This window comes from Camelus bactrianus, chromosome 7, assembly GCF_048773025.1.
Source record: "Camelus bactrianus isolate YW-2024 breed Bactrian camel chromosome 7, ASM4877302v1, whole genome shotgun sequence".
Classification (NCBI taxonomy): Eukaryota; Metazoa; Chordata; class Mammalia; order Artiodactyla; family Camelidae; genus Camelus; species Camelus bactrianus.
Window position 1 is genome coordinate 62,022,618 of NC_133545.1, and position 26,972 is coordinate 62,049,589.

Here is a 26,972-nt window from a genome sequence, read left to right on the forward strand (position 1 = left end):
AGTTCACTTCCCATCTGTGGATTATATTATCTATAGACCTGTTTCTTTAAGAATGACATAGAAAAACTGGTTACAGAGGCTGACAGAAATAGAATTTATACACAAGAAAAAGACTGATTGAAAGTATATATGGTAAATCAACCAAGGTGATTGCTTAAAAGCACCATAAATGCTATCATAGAAGAGTTAAGAGCCTGAGGGAAAAGGGTAAAAGAAGCTGTAAGAGGGTAGAGTCCATTTAGAAGCAACTTCACAAGTCTGTACTATCTCATCAACCTTTACCATTTGTGTGACTGAATCTTCCAGTTTCTCTTTGAGGAAAAGAATAATACGGGAGAAAAAAAACTTTTGGCAAATATATTTGTTTTTACTTTAGCAGCATCTTCAAATAGCAGGTGCTAGGAAAAAAGGAATGTGAATTTAAAAACTAAATAAGATTCATATGAACAGTAATTAAGTTATAACATACTGTACAGAGGTCCTTGTACTGCAGCTTTTGGAATTTTGTGTCTGTGTTTCCCGCACATAGCTCCACATAACCGAGAACAACCTGAAACACGGTATTATGAATGGCTTGGGTGAAGTGCATATGAAGTTGATCCATTGCAGTCTATGGAAAGAAAAAACATACAACATAATCTCATATTAGTAAAATAACTGAATTTCAAGAGATTTGAAAAGCACAGGAAAAATCTTTACCAATGTTAGCAACAGAACAAAGATCACTATTATTCACAGAATTCTAATTGAAGTGTTATTTACAAATAACCCTTCAGATAATCACAACATCATACCACAGAAGATCAATCTGAATGGCAAATATTATTCTGTTGCTCTGTATTATGACTGGTACCCAACCTGCCCTTTCACAAATATGTTATGCATAATCACATCTTGGGATCCCCTGCCATCATTACCTTACATTGCTCAGGATTCTCAATGGTCACTGCAGAAGTCTTTCCTGACTATCCTATATAAATCAGTAATTTTCATCATTCTGTCCACCTACACTTATTTATTTCTTTAATGTCTGCCTCCCTAATTAGAAGGTAAGATACACAGGGGCCAATATCCAGGTGCCTGGAGCAATGCACACAGTAGGTGCAATAAATATTTAATGAGTGAAAAGAGTTCATCTAATGAAGGAAATTAGAAGTTATAATTGTATTTTCAAGCATTTTCAAACATGTCCCTCAAAATTATCAAGTGTCTTCCTTCTCGTATTTTGCCCTAAGTATAGCTTAAGATATAAAAATTAATAAAGTACAATAAACAATCAGATTTCCTTATTCATATTATAAAATGTAAATGGAGTTTAAATGGCTTGGTAAAGTCTTAAATTTCCTTCTAAAACAGGAGACTATTTAAGAGAAGTAAACATTTACTCTATCATGTTTAGATGTTCTATAAAAAAATGTATAATCCTGTACATGCAGAAGGTATAGTTAACTTTCAAACTATGACCATTACTTCAAGTTTTCCAAGGAACCCCTCAAGTAGTAAGAGTATGTAAAGCATGCATCATGGGAGTAGTGAGAACCTTCTAGGGATAACACGATCCTTTGAAAAATCTGATAAATGCAACAAACCTGTTTTACAACAAATGTACACACTGCACAAAAGTTCACATACTACTTTGAGGGAGTCATGCTAGGCCATCTAGGAACCATGAGGCTCCAAATTAAGAAGTTCTCATTCAGGACCAAGAGCTGAGGTTAAAGAGACTACAATCCTCTCCCACTGAATTATCTTATACTTTCTAAAACCTACATAAAATAGTGAAAATATTAAACCTTACAAGTCCCTCATAGTTCAAAACAAACTATAATATTTTAATCACATTACACACACTACGAGCCTATGTGAACAATGTTACTACTGTTAATATAACACAAAATTTGTTTGTTAAATGAAACTTTTTAAACACATTACATTGATAATATTCAAACTAAAGCAATCGTGAAGATCAAGAGATTCCAGATTAATAAAAAAGAAAACATCCTTTCAAAACTAACCTGTGTTTTCCCAAGAAGTCGATAAGCTTGTTGAACCTTAGTGTAATGATTAATATCAAAATTCTTACAGATTTTGGACAGAGCAACATCCAACTGTTCCTATGTAATTAAAAGAGGAGGCAAGAGGTGGTTAAGGAATTATGTTTTCAAGGTAATAAGAAGAAAATATTAAGACCAATGTCTTACTTTTAATCAATACCTAAACACATTTACTATCACACTGGATTTAACAGTCAAAAATAAATTTAAAGAAAAATATAAATAAATTATCATTCTTAACACAACTATACTCAAGTTTACTGCTGTTATTAATATGTGAGTTTTTTTTAAAAAACCATGCCTAGTGTTTCAAGGGACACAATTATAATAGCATTTAAAGGGATTTTGTTTCATTTTTACTTAACTCTATTTCCTCAAGCATCTGCTAAAATCTTACAATTATATAAACTGAATTTGCGTAACTATTGAAAAATAATAAAATAATTCCTCTGTAACCACTGAAAATTAATTCTCAACAAAACCACATTGACCTTAAAAGTATGTACCTCAAGGTGTATCATTTATATTTACTTTTTTAAATTTATTTTTTTAATAGAGGTACTAGGGATTGAACCCCAGACCTCATGCATACTAACCATGCACTCTACCACTGAGCTATACACATTCCCACCCTGTATCAATTACATTTAAATGTATCAACTTTGTTTATGGGTTTCTACTCCAATGATTTCATTTTAAAATAATAATTTTCTACCTAAGTACAAAATAATATTGAATATTAAGTAAAGAAAACCGAGGTTTCAAAAGAAAGCTCATTAAATATTCAGATAATTATTTACCAAAGAGATTTCCAAAGAGGCTATATTTATGTTTATCAAATAAATTGTCATTTTTACAATTAAGAAATAACGGCATTTATGATCAAAAACTTCTTTCACAAAAGGTCATTTGAAAGTCCATCCTCAATTTTTATCAGTACTCTTATCAGGAAAATAATAGAGTGAAATACCAGAAGAAACCAAATAATTCTTACTAAATACATCAAAATGAACACCCTGCTTGCAAAGATTGACAAGGAAAGAGATGAACTCTGAATAAATGTTGGAGGAAAAGCAAGACTTTATGCTGATAATGACATATCTTTTCCTTTCCAGTTTCTACATTTTTGATGAACTATATGAGATATTATTATGAGGTTTAGGAACTTAAGTAATTATTCTTTTTTTTAACATTTTTTATTGATTTATAATCATTTTACAATGTTGTGTCAGATTCCAGTGTTCAGCACAATTTTTCAGTCATTCATGGACATATACACACTCATTGTCACATTTTTTTCTCTGTGTTAAGTAATTATTCTTAAATGAATTATTCTTACATTCAGTAAATTAAAAAGAAGTAGTTAACAATTTAAAAATAATGAATACGTGGTAAGTATTCTGGCTATAATTTACATGAGAACATACTGATGACTAGAAGTTTTGGAATCTTTCTAGATATGGAAATAGTTTCAAGCTCTCTTTTCAGATCCCATAATTCTAAAAGTATTATTGAGAGTACAAGTAAATTAACATTAACTTGACCATGCACAGATATTCCAAATGAAAAGCACAGAGTATAGTGATCTAGAAACACTGGTTATAAAATCAAAGTGAAAACATAGGGTGCGTCTATGCTATTCAAAAACTTCTAAAAAGTCATTTAATTTATGATATAATCTCTTACCTCAATTTGTTCTAAAGTATCTTGCAGCTTTGAATTCAGTTCACTGTTAAATAAAACAGAGAATGAGGTGTATATATCTTTAAAAAAGACCAAGTGTTAAACAAATACATACTAGTTGAATAAATAATTAATAAATTGACAGATCAACAGTATGAGCAGTAAGTTGTACTGCTGATTCTACAGACAGTGCAATAAGGAAAGAAATATAAATAAAACGAAAAGAATTAAAAAGAAAGAAATATCGAGGAAGGACTTTAGAAAGGATAGAAATATTAATGAAATAGGGAATAGAAAAATCTAAAATATTTGCCATGGTGTGTGTAATGTAAACTACCTCTTGTAACTCCCCACAAAAATCTTCAGTAAAGCCTACATTGCTCAGAAAGAAAGAAAGAAAGAGAGAGAGAAAGAAAGAGAAGAGAAGAGAAGAGAAGAGAAGAGAAGAGAAGAGAAGAGAAAAGAGAAGAGAAGGATGGATTACTAGCAAAAACAGGATTGCAAGGGGAAAAAATCCTGAAGAATCTACAGATAAACTAAGAATTCAAAAATTAAATACTGATAGCAAGTTTTAGAAATAATAATGTAATACAGCTGAAAAGTAAAATGTCAAAAATAAAACTAAGCTCTATATAACAGGAACAAAGAATTAGACAATGAATTTTTTAAAATGACAATGCAAAAAAAAATAGCTGGGAACAAATCTAATAAAAAATATACAATACAAAATTAAGCTAAAATAAAGACTTAACAAAAGAGGTATATACCATGAAAACAAACTAAAACCTTCAATACAGTTGGTATCATTTCTCAACAAAATGATCTCCTAGAATAAAATGAATTGAAAATAGAAAAAAATGAATTGAAATTCCTGCAGGCTTTTTTAATGTAGAAACGGACAAGCTGCTTCTAAAATTTATCTGGAAACTCAAAGGGCTAAGACTCGTCAAGAATACTTTGAAGAACAATGTTGGAGAACTAAAATAGGTATAAAGTTATAGCAATAAGACACTGGTACCAACATATGGATACATAAAACTAATCAACAGAGCCAAGAAAGAACAAAGGTTAAAAGCCTTGAGAAGATTCTCAACAGAGGAGATATCCAATTGGCCAAAACACTCCAGTATGCAATCAGGAAATGCAAATTAAAACTACAATAAGACACCATAACAAATTTCTTAAAAAATTTCAAATGACATCAAAAAAATGTTGGCAAGGATGCAGAGTAAATGGAAGACTCAATTCAGTGCTGGAGGAAGGGGAAACTGACAATCTCACTGGAAACTAACATCTACTGAAACTCAACACATGCTAACTCTATGTCCCAGTATTCCTAGACATGGACCTATCAGAAATGCATACACAATCCTTAAAGTATTATTTGTAACAGGCAAAAACTTGAAAGAACCCAACTGTCTATGAACAATTAAATGGATTAATAAAGTGTTATGTATTTTACATGATGAAATACTATAGCAATGAGAATGCATCACCTGAATCTCAAAAACATAATACTGGACAGAAGAAGTCAGTTTAAAAAGTACATACTGTATGATTCCATTTACATAAAGTTCAAATAGGCAAAACTAACTGTAGTGACAGAAGCCAGAAAAGTGGTTAGTTACCGTGAGAGAATAATGATCGGAATAGGGCATGAAGGAAGTTTCCGGAGCACTAGAAATGTTCTATTTCTACTTCTGGGAGGTAATCACACTATTATGTTCACCTTGTAAAAATGTATTGAGTTATACACTTAAGATATGTAATTGAATCTGATTTTTTCCCCTTTAATTCTCCCTAGGTCAGTTTAAAAGAAACTGGTATTATTTGAATTGTAATATTCCATTACTAAAAAAGATCTGTGATACCTAACAAAATAAATAATATCATAGAAAAAAACATTTTAACAAAAGAACTTATGGCAAAAGTAAAATAAAACAGTAAGAACAAGTGAAAGATGCAGTTTAATACACCAAAAATATACAAGGTTTTGTAGTTTTTTAACAACTGTTATCTGGGAGTTTCAGGGAGTATTTTGAGTTTGGAAAAAAAGGAATGTATCTAAACTCATTCATTGGTGAGAGTAATGATTTCTTCAGGTTCTTAATAGAAAAAAATGGGCTTAGCTTTTATTTACAATATTATCATAAATCTAGATGTTTCTATTTCATCTACTTATGGTTAAAATGATTCTAGAGCCTATCCAGAATTAATGTAAATGTGGTAATGTAAATAGTATGTAGAAGATTCTACATACAAAATCTAGAAATCAAACATTTTGGTTTATTAAAAATGCTTTCAAAATCTAAACTGTAGTTTGATAACAGTTTACTACTAATTAAAAATACATACATAAAAATGTGATTAAGGAGTGGATATGTTAAATATACAGCCTTTAAAGAAACCCTCAGCCATCATTTAGAAACATGAATTCAAGTTATTTCAGTCCATTAACCAAAGTATATAAAAAGAACCTATTCACAAACATTTGGATTAAAAAGAAGCTACATTATGGTCAAAAAAACTACTAGTTCTAAGATGAAAGGCTAAAAGCTATTAAAGTCTATTTGCAAGTGAACAGAATGAATCAAACAATTTGGGGGTCATTTTTATAGTCACTACAGAAAATATTAAAGATAACATATCCATAAATAATTAAAAGTTTTCTTTTCAATAGCTGATCTAGGACATACACGCTGGCAAAGTAAGTCCTAGAAAGTTGCATATAAATCAAAATTTTGTACAAATTTGACCATAATGAAAGACAAGATGGTTCAGAGGTAATTAGCCTCTTAAAGTTCTTTCCCTGGTCTGTTATTAATGAGCCACGTGATTTAGGACAAGTCTCTTAATAGCCTTGGGCATTAGGTTCCTACACCAAAGCAGGCTGGATCTAAAGTGCTGCTTCTGGCTCTAAAGTTTCAAGATTCTATTATATACTGAACACCAGTTACCCAACTACCACATCTCTGTATATGATTCAATAGAGTGGTAAAAATTCTAGAATATACTTAAGCAAAATTTATACTTCTAAGTTTACACTGTATGTCCAAGGTCCCTGGAAACTCCAGTCAATTTAGATCAGAAGTCTATTCCAATGATTTCGATCTACTCACTGCTGGCAGATAATTTATCAACAGACCTCAGAGAAAACCTGATTTTCAAACACTTTGAAGCTAAACCAACAACCCTGAGGTACCATGAAGTGTCCACATGATCCTTCAAACCTCTTACAGACCATAAACAAACTCCTAAGGTCACTTTGGATCTACCCGGACCTCTGTCCTCTCTCTGTTCAGAAATCCCCAACCTAACCCAGAACATAACTGTTCATCACAGAGAAAGCCCACAGTCCATTACTAAGGATACTAAAAATGTTCAAATCATCTCCAAACTTTGTAAATTGTACTTCCAGAACAGAGATCAGGCTCAAGAGACAAATCTAGTCAACAGGGTATGTTTCTACACAAAGCTTTATTGGAACACAGCCACATGCCTTTGTTCACATATCGTTCAAGGCTGCTTTCAGTCTTGAAGGGCAGAGCCGAACAGCTGCACCTGAGAACTTACAGCCTGCGAAGTTTAAAGTATTTATCATCTGGCCCTTTAAAGACAAAGGCCCTGTGCCGACCCTGTGCTACAGTTCAGTAGAAGACATTTTAGTTGGTCAACCGAACAAAATTAAAAGAGGGATATTTATGTGTGTGTTTACAGTTGACTATTTTAACTAAAACTGTATAAATGTACTTCATTCACCCATTTCTGATTTAGAGCCAACATCTTTTCATTTGACTGGCTTTTTTAACTTCTTAGTCTCATTGAGCCAAATCACAAATAAATTATAATTTGAAGTTTCATTTTCTCAAAAGTGAAGCAGAAACTCAAAAACAAATGCAAAACAATCCGAATGTCAAATCACATTGCTACCTTATATCCCCCAATTTTTTGAGTTGTCTCATCTACAAAAAATTCAAAAGGAAATTTATTTTTAACATTATGATTTTTTTAATGCATTCAACTTACTTTTAAAATCTTGTTTCACTTCATTAGTTTATTTACTTAAACAAATAAATACAGTAAAAATAAACAAACAAACAAAGACAACTGGCAGAAAGAGGTTTAGGAAAAAATAGAATTAATTCTAGTAAGAATATAACTCAGATACTAGAGCAGAATAATAAAAATGGGCCTACTAGCCACAAGCTTCCACTGCGCATAATAGCTACAGACAGTCTAGTGTAGTTGTGGTTAAGAACAAGCTCTCCATTCCAACAGATCTAAGTTTAAATCTTGACTTTGCCAATTAGTTTACAAAGCATCAATGTCCTTATCCATAAGAGAGACAATAACAACACCTCCAGGGAATATTTTGTGATTTCTAAATAAGAAAAGGAAAGAAAAATGACAAGAACAGTGTTTGACACACAGTAAAGGCCAAAACTTTTAAAATATTATACTATAATCACTATCACCATCATCATGATTCAATTTTTAAATGCTGAAAAATCAAGCTTTAGTGAGAAAACCTTATTAAAATCTAATTTAGAATTATTGTATAGTCAGTGCTGCCTTAGCTAATAGAGTCCCACTTCTACTCTCACTCCTATAAATGTCAGTTATTTCCCACTCCTGCAGGGGCATGGGAAGTGAGCCATTCACAGCTTGAACATCTCTGATGGTCTTTTGTTTGTGTATTCTGTGCTCTTAACTGGCGTATTATCCCCCATTCCTGCCTATTAATTGCCTGTTATTACAAACTCCTAGAGAACAAGTAAATTTCAAAAGCTCTTGGTATACCAAGCAACTCAGCGGCTCACGCAGCGAAGCCTTAAACAATACTCCATTCTTGTCTCAGCATCTAGGAGTCAAAGTCTGACACAGAAGACTTTTCTAGACTGGTGAAATTTTAGAACATCAAGGAAACAAAAAAGAAAAATCCTAAAAATTTCTAAAGGAAAGACACCACTTATGGTGGAATGAGAACAAGAATAGCATCAGACTCGGTCCAATGACACAGGAGGCCAAAATAGACAGCTGAGGAACACCTTCCATCTTCTATGAAAAAAAAATTATTTAGTACATACACGGTTGAAAAAAAATTAAATCATTTCAAAATCTGAAAATTTACCCCCCATGCACGCCATGTCAAAAAGTTTCAAGGCAGTAACTAACAAATCAGGACAAAGGAATATACAAAAAAGGAACATTATAAAGAAATGACAGTAGCTGAGAAGAACCTAAAAAAGTGAAAAATGATGAAGAGAAATTAAAAAAAATACTAATGGATTCTGATTTTCATTTAGAGACAAAGGATTATTTTTCCTTTTTTTTAATATGTCAAATCACTCTACTTAGTTCTGCAGATAATATTTACATAATCAGAATAATAAATATGACTTCTGTTAGGTTACTTCTAAAAAAATTAACCTATCAGAAAGAACAGAGAAGATTTAATTATAGTTCTGAAAAGAATATAGATGTTATAAACTTGACCAAGTGAAAATAACAGTCTCGCTAACAAAACCTGGAAGATGGAGAAAGGAAGAGAAGTAAAAAGAAGTATATCAAAGTCCTAACTCATTGATTTTTATTATGGGGAGTAAACAACTAGAGCATCAACAACTATCTACAGTGATCAGTCAGGATAAAGATACTGTAGTGTGGTATTTTAAATTACAATGAAATCTACTAGGAAAAAATTAATAAGCTGTAAAAGCGGTTTATTCCAGGGAGTAGGAAAGGAAATGGTGAGTGGGGCAGAAAAAAAAACTTCCACGTTTTGTTTAAGACTCTTTTGTTCAAATACTGTGTTTTGTGTAGATTTTACTTTACAATATTTTTAAATGGCACTGTGTGGGGGGAAGGAGGCAGTGGAAAACGAGATAAAAGATAAGGAATGCAGACGGTGTCAGAAATGGCGCCATGGCCGAACAGCACGGTATCAGTAACTCAGCCCAAGCAGAAGGAGCAACAGGGACTCCAGATCAACACATGGGTCCAGCTAAGAGGGCCTGGCGATCCTGCAGAAACACTCCTTGCTCAACACTACTCCAGGCAGGGCTGCTGGGTTCCCCTGGTGTGAGTCTAAAGAGAAAGAGAGCAGGCACAGCTTGCTAGAAAGGAATTAAGGTCAACAGGGGAAGGATAGTCCCTGGTACCGCTATACTTGTACCTAAAAGCTGTGCTCACTGCTCTATGACGAAGAAGATCTACAACCTATAATTTCCATTCAACTGTCAAAATCACCTTCTGAGAAAAAAATAACAGGATATTTTAAAGGTTATGAGAAATTAAATACCTGTGTCTATGTTAAAGCACAGTATTCAACCCACTAGTTCAGACGGTATGCAAACTTTTCGGTGCATAATCCAGCATGCTCTCAGGTTCAATCAAGTAGTTTCTTTCAAATGAAATTAAAAAATAATAAAGCAGTTTTGACTTTTAAAAATAACTTTTCTTGAAACTAATTTAGATAAATTTTAAGTGAAAAAGAAATTAAATGCTTCATTGGATGTACTTTAACATAAACACACTCTGATTCTTACTCTCAGTAAATCCCAACTATAGGACTCTATCAATCAACTCAAGAAAGGTGAAATAATGCAAAAATGTTCCCTGTCAGTTATAAAAGTGAACAAAACTGATGTTACAGTAAAGATGCTGAAATACAGCACATCTCAAGGAAGATACAAGGTACTTGAAGAGGTACCAGTTTTCTTTCATTTTTCAATCAAGTGAACAATCCTGTGTTCTCCCAAACAGGAGCAAACAGATGAAGTAAGAAAGAGGTGAAGGGAAAAGGGAGTTAGGTCAGGCAGGACGAATGGTGGCTTACAAAGGAAACTGCTGTCCATGGGGGTGAAGAAATCGCTGGTGGAGGGACTGTCATCACCACCAAGCAATTCCAACTAACAGCTCTGCTCTCTGAGCCACCCCGCCTAGTTACTAAATCGTGAAGTTAAAAACACAACTCTAACAGATTTCCCAGGAAGCCTAAGATAAAATCCCATTACAATGAATTCCTTGGGACATTTTTTTTAACCTATTTTCATGTGTGTATTCTTTGCATGTATTTTTACCTCTTTTCAGAAAATAAAACAAACTTTTCTCTTTATTGTATGCATGACTCAAATATGTAAACATAGCATGCCTCTTATATACTGTATGACCTAAAATAAAACAATAATTAATTTAAATCATTATTGCAGATCTTTCCCATTTCAAAACTTCTCACCAGGTCAGATAACTATAGTCACACTTCCTCCACATACCACTATATACATAAAAATTAAAAAGTGCTAGGAAGGCAACTTATGCTAACTTGAAAAAGCCTAAATAAGAATTTCTTTCAAAATAATTTTTATAATTAACTCTCATCAAATTAGATATTTACTTTAGCAAAGCTATAATAAAAATTTTAATTAATGGAAATAATAAAGTATCAACTCATGTCACCTGCTGCCTCAATTTTCAACCACCAAATTTCCAGACTCATTCTTCCCTATTACAATAGAATGGTGTCCTTTTCAAAGTCAATCTCTGCTATTATCACTACAAAACCTTAATTTATTATTATGTTCTCTATTTTATTATGTACTCTTTCCCATCGATTTTCAAACATTCAGGTTTCTCCCCCTCAATTCCACTTCTCTCTTCATAAAATTTCCTCATCCTGCACTTACACATCAAACAAATCTGTCCTCAAGAAGGTCAACTTTGATTTCTGTGTTGCTATAAATACAATGGACATTTTTGGTCTTAATCATTTTGCTTGGCATCTCTGCAACAAAGACTTCACCATGATACCAGTAATCTCATATCCACAACCCCTCATATCTTAGTTTAGCTAACTCCTCCCGAAGGGCCTCCTTAGTATTGGCCCCCTAAGGAGAATTAGATCCCAATGCTTCCACTGTATGCTCAACTTCCTCCTCTCTAAAGCCCTCTCCCACTTGTGCCTACTCCAGCCCGAGTCCATCTTGATAGACTATGCACTATAGAAAACCATGGATTATACTGATTGCATTACATACAGCTCATCACTGTACAGCCAATTCCAAAGCAAAGCACTCGACATATAATAAACACTTAGTAAATGCATAACTCCCCAAATTATTTTCAGCCAATCATAAATAAGCTTTTCTCATTCAACAGATTTATCACCACAAAATGAACTAAATCAGCACTATGTTTCTTCCAGATCCAGAAGGCCTGGCTAGAAATTTTCAAATAGATTCAACACACTAGAGCTAATTCTCTATTCTCTCAACCTATTAAGTATAAATGACACAATCATGTTTTTAACAGTGACGGTTAATCACTGTCAAAATGGATAAAACCAAAATATCACTGGTACTACCCAACTATGTGTTCCTAATCAAATAAAAAGTGTTTTGCTTCAATGTGCATGATCCTAATGGAAAAAAATTCCATCCCCAGGGGAAAAATATCTAGCCCTTATCCTATACCAGCAGAGACCTACGATGTGAGAGCACAGACTTAAAGCACAACTTAAGCACAACTTAAAGAACAAGTTTCATTCAAAACTATTATTACTGTTTCACTCTATCATAATTCTTTTATTTTTCAGATACTAGCAATCAACATCTACACCATCAGTGCATCCTGCTTACCGACCATACAGGAGAGACTATGGGGCTACATTCTGGGATAAGTAGGAATTTAATATGAAACTGCGTTTACTTGGCAAGTTCACTATTTTACTTAGTTTGTATGATTATTTTTGATGGTTTTAGAGGAACGATGGATATTACACCAGGATTAGAGCCACCCCAAGGTACTGTTACCACTAATGCAAAACCTTCATTTTAAGCAGACCAAAATTCATTAATAGAAATTAGACCTAAGAGCAAAGGATGCAGCAACTATTTTTACATTGTAAGTTTTATAAATACTTAAACAAAAGATACAACACATTAAAGCACAATCACTTAAACATTACAAAGATGACTGTTACAGAAAGTGAAATCACATTTAAATTTTCCAAAAGAATCCTTATCATGATGAGCCAAACAGTTGAACCATCTGGATCTGAAAAACAAACTGCAACAGCACTCTCAATATTTATAAGCTGGGCAAAGTTAAGGCAGAAGAATTCCCAAGAGTTGCAATGGAGACAAGAACAGATGAACTTATTCTCAACTATTCTATAAAAATGAAATCAGTAAGACTGGGAAAAAATATGGAAAAAAGTTTCAATGAGGTGACAGGAAGCAGGATTAAAAAGTATCCAATCATTCATACCTTATAAAAATTATTATTTATAATTTTATTGTACTGTCCATTTACAAACAAGAACGCCAAGCTAGAACACAGCACTTAACATTAACTTGCAATGTTTGTTAACATTGTACGTTACACAACTCCTATATAAAAACTGACAAAAGAGTCTGCTTTAAAAGTTGTACATGACCTTACCTTATACAACTGTAATGTTTAAAAGTGCTGGCAGCTTTCTGACATTCCAGGCACAGCTGAATAGCTCCTGGGTAGTCTTCCTCCTTAAGACAGCAACGACAGAAGTCATTAAACTGGACACATTTTTATTAAAGCCCCTGAGAAAGATAAATCTCTGTTCATACTCTATCCAAAAGTTACAGTACCAGAAAATTTTAATTCCTCTCAAATGAGGAGTATAATGTCAACAGTAAGATAAATAAAATATAACGAAGCAACTAGCTCCCAGCCTAAAATGTATGCACAGAAAAAAACACTCTGTTCTCTTAAATACACAGTAATAGCCCTCTGAGACCATAACATGTGGATAAAGCCTATTAAAAGTGTAAGCTGCTTCAGAGGGAAGGAGTTCTCTAACTGTTAAGCTATCTTCTTCCAGTTGTGTTTATATAAAATGTTCCAAAACAGTATGCATTCTACTTGTAATCAACATTCAACAGTTCTACCACCAAGAAATCCATAAATATTCTTAAACAAATAAGTTGGGGAAAAGTGAAATATTCATTAATAGCCTCACAATATTTTTATCACCCAAACAGTAATTTGATGCCAAATGAATTTTCCATATGGAATTCTCAAATCCTAGTTTAGCAGTAATAGTTTAGAAGTAATGAGTGATTATATAGAAAACCATCAAAAAATGTTCCTTAAGTCTGTATCTAAATTCAACAAAGGCAATTCAAACCACAGATGCTGAGATGATGACAAAGTACCTACCCGAAGGTGCTCCAGAATTATGGGGAAACACACATAATACCTTAGGCTTCGGTGAATCTTATAACAGAAGTATGTAAAGAATGCCAAGAAAGCATCAAAGAGAAAACAGATGGCTCACTCAGGAAGTCAACTTGTCTATGAGACACCAAGCATAACTAATATATGACATATTCCTCAAATCACTACTTTGTTAGATACAAAAGATAATTTCATTGCTGTTTGGGCGCAGATATAATCAAAAGATACTGAAGTTTCCCACATTGCTACAAACCGAACACTTTCCCCAAGAAATTTTTCTCAATGAAATATGTCAATAGAAAAATGCTCCAGAGCAAGTTCCTTTACATGTGTAAAAATGTTCTTTGTACCATACACTGATTTGGGAAAAATGCACATCTGAATTTTTTTCATAATAATTCTCCATTTAATATCATTAGGGTCACCAAATTTCCAAGCCTTGTTAACTTACCTCCAGCATTTCACTTAAGCGAACATCTGTTCTTTGCTGAAAACACAAAAATCAAAGGTAAAATCTGCTTCAATCATAAAATTAAACTTTAATTTTTAAAAAGTAACCCATATATACCAATGTTTTTATAGTTCTCAGAGATTTCAGAAGTCCAATCAGCAACTGACGTTTCCTTTGATTGGCAAGAAGGCCTAAACTAGCCTGAGTAAAACCTTCCTTTGCAATATTCAAATGTCTGCAAAAGTGAACAATAAACAGTTAAATTTTTCTAATATAAAAGAACACTATCCAACCAGAACAATTAGGCAATTAATAAGACACTATCCTGAATTACTCTTAAAATTAAGGATTATGAGCACTATTTAACAAATTTATTCAACAGCTCAATCTAAACCAGCATAACCTGAAGCAAGGTGGGTGGACTGGTACCAATCCTCAAACTGTTAGTGGTCCGTCACAAGAAAGTACAGAAATTGACAATAAGCATTTAAAACATGTAAAGCAAAAGCTGACAAGATAATTTTATGCTTGATGAACTTAATAACAAAAAAAGTTTTTTACCACGCAGAGCAAAAGTTAACATGATAATTTTATGCTTGATGAGTCTGATAATGAAAAATACAAGACTGTGTTTTGTATGTGTTTGGTTGGTTTTTTAAAAATTCACTTTCCTTGTAATTTCTTTTTATTGCATTTTATAAAAATAATAGTCTGTAACAAGTTGGAGATTTAAAAAAAAAGACAGGTCCTTCACCACAGTTTGAGAAGCACTGATGCAATACAAAAGAACAGTATTATTTTTATCCCCTAACTAGATTTGCGGACATTTCCCACATACCTTCTTAGGGCAGTTTTTAGATCATAATATAAATTCAGTCAATGAATGGTATTGTAGAAACTACAGCCATAATAATAAAAGAAAAATCAATATTCAATGATAATTTCCCAGTTTTGCTCAAATGTTATTCAGCTTAAAGAATAAAACATCAAATGCAATACCTCCTCCCGTTTGTGCAGATAACGGCAGCTAACTGAAGACCCGTCTGTAATGAGGTAACTCTTTCAAGTTCCTATGGAAAGATTCGGTGTAAGTTACTGTTTGAAGCATTTTATTTTTCTTTCTTATTGGTGTAGTTCTCTAACAAAAACTTTAGTGGGTTTCAAAGAAAAGACTGCTTGGAAAACAAAGTAGCAACAAGAATACCTGAACTTGAATACTGTTGGTGTATTTTTCACAAAATTATTTTAAATAACTACTTTCAATGATTTTCATAAAAGCATGTAACAAAATATTCAGGCAGTATTGCTTGTGAAAAAAATCTAGACCCAACTTCTTTTAGATGGGTGTAAACAAATACTAATACATCCATTTCAATGTTTCTACCCAATAGACCTTCACGAGGTAACCAAGGATATGACAAATATGATTTCTGTTTGCTAAGAAGCTGTGACAATGAATATCTTCATTTGATCATTGTTAGATATTTCAGTGGATTTTGAAGTCTCTGATTTTCCAATGAAAAGGCAGATTCAGCTAGACAGTTCTATATTTATCATATTTTAAAGAAAGATTGAGCAGTCATTGATGAGCTATGAGTTACAAAATAAATAAAAGCAATTTTCAATGGCCTTTCCGAAGTTAGGAAAACCAAATAGATTACTTTAGAATCAGGTATAAAAATTACTTCAATTCTTCGGTTTGGTATATTCCCCCCCAAATGAGAGAAAAAACATACAGACACAACCCACATAGAGTTAATATGTTGCTATAAAACTACAGACAAAAGAATAAATTAAAATATTTCAAATTTCAAATATAAGTCACTTACACATGTTTAATATGTTACTATTAAAAATAACAAATATTATCCTACCTTTACATAAGCAGGCTGTTTTTCAAGGATTAAATCTGCTACTTTTCTAGAGACCTACAAGAACATGCAATCAAACACAGGAAATAAAAGAAAAAGCCTCATGCTTTCTATTACATTTTACATTTAAAAATTTTCCAGAACATTCCACAAGTCTTCCCAATAACTTCTACAACAGATATTGGCATGCTATGGCCACACGTATTTCTCTGGCTATGAAATTAGTAAAGAGGTAGAGCATATAGCACAGTGCTTGGTCCTTAACAGAAGCTCAATAAATGGTCATTATTACCATTAATAATGAGTATCATTATCAGATTTAATTAACATACACAAAAGTGTAACCATCTTTAAGGGCACAGGATTTGTTTTAAAAAGATAAACTTGATGAGATAAATAAATGTTTAACCAACTGTATTTACAGAAACAACGTCTGGGAAACGGAGAACATCCTTGTACCCTTCAGATCCTTTGTACCACACAGGAAGACAAACAATAAAATTTGGTCCTCCATTTCTGAAAAATTGGAAACACATTTTTTTGGAGTGCTATGAAGATGTCTAAAGCCTTCTTGGTCACCTCTATGAATAATGTTAATGTCTGCAAGTTAGAATTATAATGGTTTAGAACATGAGGCTCTTACTTCACAATTTCAGGGGCCCCTGCAGGAGGACACTGAAGCAGGACCACGTCTAGCACAAAGCACGGCACACCAAAGGTATCTGGTGAGTGTCTGCTCTCCTTTCCCCAGTCAACTGGGAACGAACTAAAACACTACACACCCATTCAGCTATGGCATTAACTCTTTCATGGTTTTTTAATCCACTCAGAATTTGTGCAGATAAGTATAGATTTGATAGATATGAATCTGTATAAATGTACAGACAGAAACCCCACGTAATTTTACCAAATTGGGCTTATTTTTTTTTAAATAGATAATGTAGTTATTGTTAGTCTGCACTGTGCCAGGCAGTGTGCTTTTCCTATATAACCTATTGAAATAGTTACTTGCTTCCTCATTTTCCAGATGAGTCATCTTAAAATAGGTAACAGTAACTCACCCATGCTCATACAGTTATTAAGCTGCTAGGCCGGGATTCAAGCCCAGATTTATCAAATCCCAAAGGGCACTATACTACATGGCCCTTGTGGTGGGGCTCGTTCCCAAAAGAATGCCACCACATGAAGTACAGAGGAGGAGGAGGACATATTTAAATATGCTGAAACCAAGAGAAGGCAAAAGGTGCCACCATCCACTGAATTCTAAGTTTCCAAAAGCACAGCATAGCTTTACTACACAGCCCTCTAGTGCTCAAGTGCCCTTCCCACACCACTGCTGCTGCCCCCAGGGAGATGCCAGCACCCACCAAGACCTCCAGGTATAATACAAAAGAAAGAGAAGTACATCTTCCTTTCTTTGTCAGATGTATTATTAAAAATCGTATTTTAAATAAAAATAGCTAAATTATTACTATTGCTCTTTTAGGAATTCAGCCTAACACGAGGAAAATACAAAATCACAGAATCGTACAGCATTAGAGAAAATATATGCCTAATCCATTACTTCACGGATGAAACAAAAAGGGACTTAGCAAGGCTAAGTGACTTGCCCAACATCACACAATTAACAATGATTACAATTCAGACTTTCTGAATCTTAACCCTGTATTCCCTTTAGACCAATTTCAACTAGATGTGGGGGCCTTTACTCTGGATAAAAAAACTCCACCACAAAACTATAGATAGGGATGCAATATAATGCATATGTGTAGTCAAACTGTAACAATTCTATCTAATAAAACTGAAAAAAAAATTTTAAGTTAATAAAATTTGGAAAAAAAGAAATTGAAAAAATTGAAAAAAAAACTGTGCAGAGAAGTCATGCAAAGGACTCCTAGTAATCTGAAAAAAAAATCAAAATTCTTTGATTATGTTTAGTATTCCAGAGAAAGAACTCCAATTCTAGAAGCAAATCTATCAAGGTAACACAAGGGAAACTGAATAGGCAATGAATTTCTATGTATAAATACATCACTTGAGTCAAAGTCATGTTAAATAATATTTAATATGTTAATATATTAGTTAAACCATAAAATCTGCAAACATTACACCTCTCTGTTGTGTTTCATTTACAGTTGTCAGAAAGAAATGTTTTTTACTCACTGCAGCTTGCTGTTGTTTCAATTTATCTCTGTACTCCTCTAACTCTTGCAAATTGAGAACAGGAGGAAGCTTCTAAAACAAAGAATCCATAAATGAAGGGTGAAAAATAGTTTAATTTGGTTTCATTTACCTTCACACCTCTCCCTTATGTACTACAATCTGTGCATACAAAACAGTGTCACATCCCGTTTCCCCTGTCCTCCCCAAGTTCCCCTCTAGACTCCAGTCACAAAAGCCTGTATCTCTGTTACCCAACCTTCTGGTGCTCAAGTTCCATCCCTCACCCAGCCCTCCTATCTCCACTGCTGCAGCCTCTAACCTCCAGGAAACCCTGCCACCCCTGGGACTTCTGGACCTTGAGCAGGGAAACACTGCCTCCACAACCTGTAACCGAATGAGTGCAAGTCCCTAACCTCAGCCACCAGTACATCCCTACCTACCTATGACAGAACTCAAAATTTATGTCCCCTCTGAAATAATATGAATGGTAACTAAGCACCACAGTGCAATAGTGACAGTTGTTGGAGTACATTCTAGAGTACACATATTTCAGAGGACAATAAGGGAAACCAACAAAAATGCATACAATTGTATAGACAGGAAACTGCCAGGTTAGACTTCAAGCCTCAGTCAACTCATAATGAAACTTCAGAATGAGCTGGGTATTGCCTTTATCTAAAATCTTAATTTTACTATTTGGACTTTTTTTGAAGTTCCCGTAAATTTTTTTTTTTTAAGTTCCTGTAAACTTAAAACACCATTGTTCTAAACATTATGGCACAGGGGTAATTATCACGACTAAACAATTATGTAAATAAATTTTCATGACTGAAAGTCTCAGAGCTTTCCTAAATATATTTAACCAATATAAAATAAGATAGAGGCAACATACTAACATATGGTATGCTAACAGTTAAAAACCAAAAATACACAAATGTTTCCTGGATCAATAGTCTATAGCTGCACTTAATTTTACATCTTTAAATGAATTATCAGCATTGTTGAAAGATGAGATTATTTTTAATCACAATATGCTCATCACAGACCAGTCCTGGTATTTAAAAAAAAAAAACCCTAAAAATCATTCATAGCTCATTCACAAATTCAATCACTGAACACAACAGGCTTTAGATAGGTTTTAATGAAGGTTGTTTTTTTTTTTTTACCTCCAGCTCATACTTAACAATATCAAATGAGTCCGTAGAAAAATACACTTGTTCGATACTGTTAATTAGTTCTTGTTCAGCTTGAGGGTCACTAGGCTGTTCTCGAAGTTCTCGGAATTCCTCCTTTATGGAAAAAAAAATCAGTTATAGCACCTGTAGCTATTATATTTCTATCTGCATGGAAATAAATAATCATCTGTCATAACACTTGCAAATCTCCTGGGAAACATTCTGACCAAGGAGACAGACTAACAGAAAACATTAGAGTTCACAAAAAATTAGGAAAAAAGCCAAACACTAAAAACTACCCATCTATTGGAGAAAAAAAAACTAGCCAGTTTGAGGATTCAGATTTTATTTTCAATTCCTTGTGTGCCAACTAGTAGTTGAGAGAATTTAGGTATAAACAAAAGGAAAAAAGCAGTGAGTACCTAATATCTATCATACATACATACCACACATATACACATTTTCATCATTTAACAACATTCTAAAATCTGTCTCACCACAGATAAGCAGGGAACAACATCTCAATGACTTTCAGGTCACAAACAGCATTGGAATTCAGGTTTATAGTTAATAATTTTACAAATTTAAAATATAAATTCAAGAAATCCTTTCTTCTGCTGAAAATCTCACTGCTTAGCTAAGAAACACTTGGTTCCAAAAAAGGTTCACAAGATTAGTTCTGTAATTCTATGTCCAGAAAAGGTTTACAAGTTTAGCTCTGTAATTCTAAGCAGCCTCCTTCAAGGTGTACTGATACTACAATTAACGAACTGATTATGAACCTAAAGCTCTGACTTTGAGAAAATATTTTCTTTCTAATGATACGGCATAGGGCTCTGCTGGATTTACACAACAAAAAAGAGCTTAACAAAAATCCTACCCCTAATGTCAGCATACTTATCCCACACAGCTTCAGTGCATAACTGGATAAACCTTCAGCTAACCGGGAAATTTCAGTAATTCAGATACCCACTCTCTGCCACACTAATCAATCAACATATAATTATAGACATATAACAATTTAGTCAATTTTATTCAAATTAATCTCAAATACATTTAAGCACACAAAAGAAACCAGCATTTAAAAGCATTTTACAGTCAAAATAATACTTACCAAAACTTCTTAATAAATCACCATTAATTAAATACACAAAAATTATAGGGTCAATTAGAGGATAATATTTTCCAAATAGAGATATTCAAAATTATTTTATTGCAGGGTATAATTTCTATTGATTAAAAAAAGAGCCGGGGTGAGGTAGGAAAGGATAGACCGGGAGTTCAAAATTTGTAGATACTGACAGGTATATGTAGAATACATAAACAAGATTATACAGTATAGCACAGGGAAATATATACAAGATCTTGTGGTAGCTCACAGTGAAAAAAAAAATATGACATGAATATATGTATGTTCACGTATAACAGAAAAATTGTGCTCTACACTGGAACTTGACACAACATTGTAAAATGACTATAACTCAGTAAAAAATGTTAAAAAAAAAAAAAGAAAAACAAAAATCACGCAAAAAAGAGAGCCTGGTTTATATATCTTTTAGACTTGAATTTATATTTTAAATTTATAAAATTATTAATTATAAAATTATCCCCTCTTAGTAGAGTCAAGCTGAAAGAAAATATTACAGCAATAAATCTGAAACTCAAGAGAATAGCTAACTGTTCAAATTTAAAATTCCATTAAATTGAAAAGAGAAGGCAAAGTCCTATAAAAACTAAACCTGTGTAACTAAAAGTACAGGGGAAAAAAAGCTTCTTCGGTACCAAAACTCAACTTATAAAATATACAAACAAACAAACAAAAATGTTAAAGATACAGCCATCACTGATTTAGCATGCAATTAGATATTCTGAGTACAGCAAGAAATCCAGCATCTTAACAGTGGGAGCTCTATTCCGGTGGGGATTTATCTACAACACACTAATCTGTGTAGCACCTTGGACAACGGCGCTGAGGAGGTTTAACAGACCTGGGCTAAACCCACACAACTCGTGGAAGGATTCCCAACTAGTTAGCCTATCCACAGGCAACCTCCCTGCATCCAGTGGAAATCTAAATTGACAGTGAGACACGAAATGGAAAAAGAGATCAGAAATTCCTGGCGATGTTCCTCCCTAAAAGTTCACAGCTTCAGATGCTACAAGCTAAGGGAACGAATAAGACCCAAGTGGGGATATAGCAATGCTGCCTCCCTAGGAATTCCGCAGCACCATAGATGTACTTGGTACTATTCAAAAAAAAAAAAAAAAAGAAGATTACAAAAATTGCTAAGAATGAAAAACATCAGATACGGAACAAGCCAGAAATTCAAACAGACTGCAACGAATGAACATTTTCATCTCAAATGCATAAATGCCAACGGCATACAACTCCATGCAGAGGTTCTTTCTACACAACCTAATTGATTGATCTAAAGGTTTTAGCTGCAACTCTGCTATCAACCTTGGGCAACTGAGTCTCTTCATGCATGCTTTTTTTTCACCTGTAAAGGACACTCACATACACACACATGCTCAAAATGACACAGAAACAAATATCCAAAGTTATTAAAAATGTCAGAGGGAAAACATGATTTCATTTATAAATATTTCACAAGTGTACATTTCACAAATGTGATGAATCTGTAAAAAGAGTACAATCTGTATATGTATATAAAAGGTCAAATGCCATTCCTTCCTAGAGAACTCAGCAATTATCACAGAGAGCAGAGAAACGCATACAATTCCAAAGACATTGCATCTAACACTTGACACTCTAAGTAACCTGGACTAAGGAGAGGGATAAAACGAAGAAAAGGCAGAAAAAGAAACATAGCAAAGTAGATTTCAATCCAAAACAAATGCCCAAAACCATATCCTTTAAAATACCCTCTCCTTACAGACAACTTAGTGGCTCCTGTGTGAAAATACATATCTGAACTCAAATTCCATTCTGCCTAGAATCCAGATCACTGTTTTCCCTTTTAATCCTACTGTGCTGCTTGTCTATAAGACTCTGCTCCTATCCAATCATTCTCTAAATGTTTCATCGCTGTTAGTGCTGCTGGCTCGATCAGATTACACACTTCTTGAGAACTGAGGTTTCTCCTTATTCTCCATCATTATGCTCCGAAGTGCCAAGGCACACTGTAGATAAAAATCACTGATCAAACTAATTTAAACAGTGAACTGTACAAAAAAAAAGGAAAACAACAACAAAAGGAAGACACAATACGTTCTTGTTTTGATGGTCAAAATCTTCCACCAATTCTTAAGAAAGGATTTCTTTCTTCTAACTAGAAGTAACAATAAATGTTAGGTGATTTTAGGGATATTTTATGTATGTAAATTAGAAAAATTAACAAACAGCTGGACTGCATATTCTTAACACATTACTCCATAATTTTGCCATTATATAACTGGTTCCCTAGGATTGGAGATATCTGAAAATAGCATAATTCGTCACCTAAAAACAACCAGTTTTGTGACCCACTATATATGAGACAAAATTTTACATAAACAAAATGAACAAAAGATTTCCTACAAAAAATTTGAAAGGTAAAATTAGGGGAAGAGAGTAACAAATGAAACTCCTCATACCACACTGAAATATGTAATATTTTTTAAAGTTACAATAATATTAGATACTTAAACTATTGTTTGGGAATAAAATATTTCAGTCTTAACAAACTGCTATTATGTTATCAATAAAATTAAAAAAAATTTATAGTGAAGTTTGTTTTACATAGTAACTAATACACACATATTATCTTTAAAAGTGGTATAAATGCTCTGTAAACTTTGAAAATTCAAAAATGATTTGTCAACAACTACAGACCACCAAATATGCCACAACTTGCCTTCTAATGGTATGTAATCTACTATATCTAAAATAAAGTACATCAATGTCACCCTGGAATTAAAGCTAGAGAAAAACTACAATTACAGTCATGAATTTAATTGTAAAGGGGATAAAAACAAAAGTACAAGCATCAAAAAAGAATAAATTAAACCTCTCTCCCTGTCATGAGGAAGTAACCTGCCTACTAGCAAAGCTCTATTACCCTATCTTTCCTGGTCAAGTCATGTATTTCAATTTAACAATTTTTTTCAATTCCCACCAGGTAAAAATTCTCCACACTAAGTCACACAGAAACAAAGATGAGTAAAACACAGCTCTTTCCTCAAACAGTTACTTAAGTAATGGGGGGGGGGGGAGTCAGAGGAATAAACAATGATGATGCCAGGCAGAACACAAAGGAACACACACAAAATGAAGGGCATCAAAGGATAGTGAGCTCACATCTGATGGAAGAGGTGGCATTTAGAGAATACGAGGAAAGGTAAAATTTCAAGTTTTACAAACTGGGGGGAATAAGGCTACAAACATAAAGCAAAGCAAAAGTAAAAACAGTGAAGTGGGAATGCATACAACAGGTTAACCAGCATAGGATGGCTTCCCACAGGGCAGAAAAATGTCATAGGGGGAGACAGCATGCACACCAAAAGGTAATAAAATGCAACAATTGTGATGCTTTTAAAATCCAATATATTTTTATATATACTGGAACCATATTTTTCCTTCACTAAAAATAAAGCATCTTAGCACATATCACTGTGCCAGATGCTATATTCCAAAAGTAAACATAAATATTCAATATTTTCTTAACAAAATAAACCAAGCAGGGTTATTCTAGGAAAGTGGTGTATAACGAAGAAGTTATTCAATATTTTAGAGGCAGTCTTTTCCAGCAGTCACAAAACACTGTAAGATTGCATATTTTCTATTTTGATCATCTGAGATAAAGCTACATGAACACACACATAAAAAATACATATAGCAAATGTAACTTTATGAAAAATAAAGAAAAACAATCATAGTAGACATTAAAGTGAACATGTTTGATTTTAGCCAAGCCATTTTTCCTGTCAACATAACAACAAAAGGTCATATAAGAACTGGGGATTCAAGTCTATAAAACAACTGGAGCCCTCAAGCATAAGATGTTATAAAACATTTCCAATATACTTATGGTTTCAAAAGAACCAGGCTATAACTTTACAAAGCAATTTCCCACATGAGTTCCTCTCTTACGGGAATGTATTCAAGTTCAAGAGGGAAAAGAAAAACTACAAAATTTTACATTTAATGACTACTTTCAAATTATCCAAAATTACCACACTAATTAAAAATATCAACTCAAGTTCAGGACTTTCAATTCTATTCACTTTTATAAGTGTGAACAGTTAGTTACGACAACTTTACAGGTCTCCTTACCTGTTAAGCTGTAAACAGGTCTCTAAAATTTTGAAAAGTATTTTAATCTAATTTTTAAACCCACAGAGCAGCCTAGAAGCTTACAATTGTCAGTAGCAGGTTTTTACCCAAACAAAAAGATAAATATAAAAATCTTCATTTGACAGGTCAGGTTTCAAAACCCTGCAAAAAATGTATTATAGAATAAAAAAAAAGAAATTCAAATCAACTTCCATTTCTGTAGTTAGCTATATTAGACCACAGTTCACATCATATACCTGCATAAATGAAGAATGCATTGTGGCGGGAGTGAGGGAGGGAGTAAAAGAAGAAAGTTTGCTCTTATAAAGCATGAATTTGGGTTTGCCAAGACAAATGCTTCTCTTTTTCTATGTGCATCTTTTCATCAGTCAACATAAAAAGAGCTATTCCGTTACAATAAATTCTAAAACCAGAAATCACGGTCTCACCGAAGTATACATCACATTAGAGCTCTAATTGAGAGCAAAAAATGTTTATCCATCAAAATCTATACAAAGCTTTAAGAAAGAACAAAAACAGGAAGTCTGCAATATTCAATCAGTATTATAAAAATCATAACTCACTGAACAAAAATAGGATTTCAGTTTCCAAATGAAATTGGATTCAAGATCACAGATAACCTAAAACTATAATGAATTGCCAGATGTCTGATTAAGTGGGGAAATGGCACATTTTTCTTAAAATCTCAGTAAAACAACAATAATCCATCAAAGCAGTAGGTTCATCAGTTTGTGTTTGTGTTTTAAATAAAACATAGTTTTTCAAGTCTACACTGTTTTTCTTCAGCCTTTCAGTGCCATCTAGTGGAATATTACTGAGGTTACAATATGAAAGGAGGTTTCAGGAAAACAATTTATAGAAGATTTGATAAATTAATCCAGCTTTATAACATATTAAGTGATCAAAGTAATGTACTTTTAATCCTTTCTTCAAAATAACAGCATTCCAAATATACACATTTTTAAGGAAACAGATCTTAAAGAAAAACTGATTTTATTCACAGAACTGTACTGAATTATTAAACATGTACTAAAAATCACAAAATTAGAAAGCAAAATGCTGATATCTGATACTCTGCCAAATATATTATTACTTTTCTTATTTAACAGTTACGATATTTTTAACAAGTATTTTCCTCAATTTATTTCTGCAATTTATTTATTATCTATTAAAGATAATCGATCTGGAGACATCAAATATATATATATTTAAAGCTATCTCTAAAAACTTCTCAACTTCATTCATAAACATCAAGCTGTTTGCCACATGCCTGTCCAGCTAAAGGTAAAGAAAAGACACATAAACTGAAGTATAGAGAGAAAAATTCAGTGCATAAGTCTTAATTTAGGGGGTTTTTGGTTTTTAGTTTTCAAACACCTCAGCAGACCCTCTACTCAAAAGAAGAAATACTACCTATTCTGAGAAAAGCATCACAGCACCTTCAATCCCAGTGTCTAATAACCTCAGTCTTTCCAATTCCTTCACCTTCAACATCCAATAAAACCCGCAGTCTGAAATCTTGCTTTTAAAATGTCTCTCAAATTTAACCCTTTTCCATTTCGTAAATGTCATATTCTTATCTCCTTCTTAATCAGAATCATAGTCCAGGATTTCCACTCAAATCCACCTTTACACTAACTATCCTTAAATTTAAAACAAATTAATCACCAATTCTAGAAGACCCAACACTCACTTCTCTAGCCACCCATCTCCTCTCCTGGCTGTGCTAACACTATATATACCTTGGTATAGACCTCTGCATACTCCTCTGCAATTACCTATTTTTGCTTGTCTCTCCTACTCAGGTTGAGGGAGGAACAGTCTTGTACAACTTTGCATTATCAGAACTTAGTAATTGGAGGGAAGGTATAGCTCAGTGTTAGAGTGTGTGTCTAGCATGCACGAGGTCTTAGAAGGTCAATCCCCAGTTCCTCCATTAAGAAATAAACAAATAAATAAACCTAATTACCTCCCCATACCCTCCCCCCTCCAAAAAAAAACACCTTAATTGCCTGGCTCAATAAATGACTGCCAAATGCACTGCATAAATGATCTTTTATGATT

The 26,972-nt window shown here is 33.3% G+C and overlaps 1 protein-coding gene across 2 annotated transcripts in view; it reads right to left on the reverse strand.

The window, feature by feature from the left end:
• Positions 1-26,972, reverse strand: part of VPS50 (VPS50 subunit of EARP/GARPII complex) — a 105,807-nt gene that overhangs the window by 64,592 nt on the left and 14,243 nt on the right. Inside the window, exons 3-12 of one of the 2 annotated variants that reach the window (XM_010972686.3) lie at positions 19,604-19,726; positions 18,438-18,509; positions 16,278-16,331; positions 15,403-15,473; positions 14,521-14,638; positions 14,404-14,439; positions 13,179-13,261; positions 3,741-3,783; positions 2,016-2,114; positions 470-610 (exon numbers count right to left, since the gene is read on the reverse strand). In XM_010972686.3, the coding sequence (XP_010970988.2) occupies positions 470-610; positions 2,016-2,114; positions 3,741-3,783; positions 13,179-13,261; positions 14,404-14,439; positions 14,521-14,638; positions 15,403-15,473; positions 16,278-16,331; positions 18,438-18,509; positions 19,604-19,726 (840 nt within the window). Of the gene's footprint in view, positions 1-469; positions 611-2,015; positions 2,115-3,740; positions 3,784-13,178; positions 13,262-14,403; positions 14,440-14,520; positions 14,639-15,402; positions 15,474-16,277; positions 16,332-18,437; positions 18,510-19,603; positions 19,727-26,972 lie in introns of those variants that run through there. The other variant, XM_074367481.1, reaches the window with a different exon arrangement.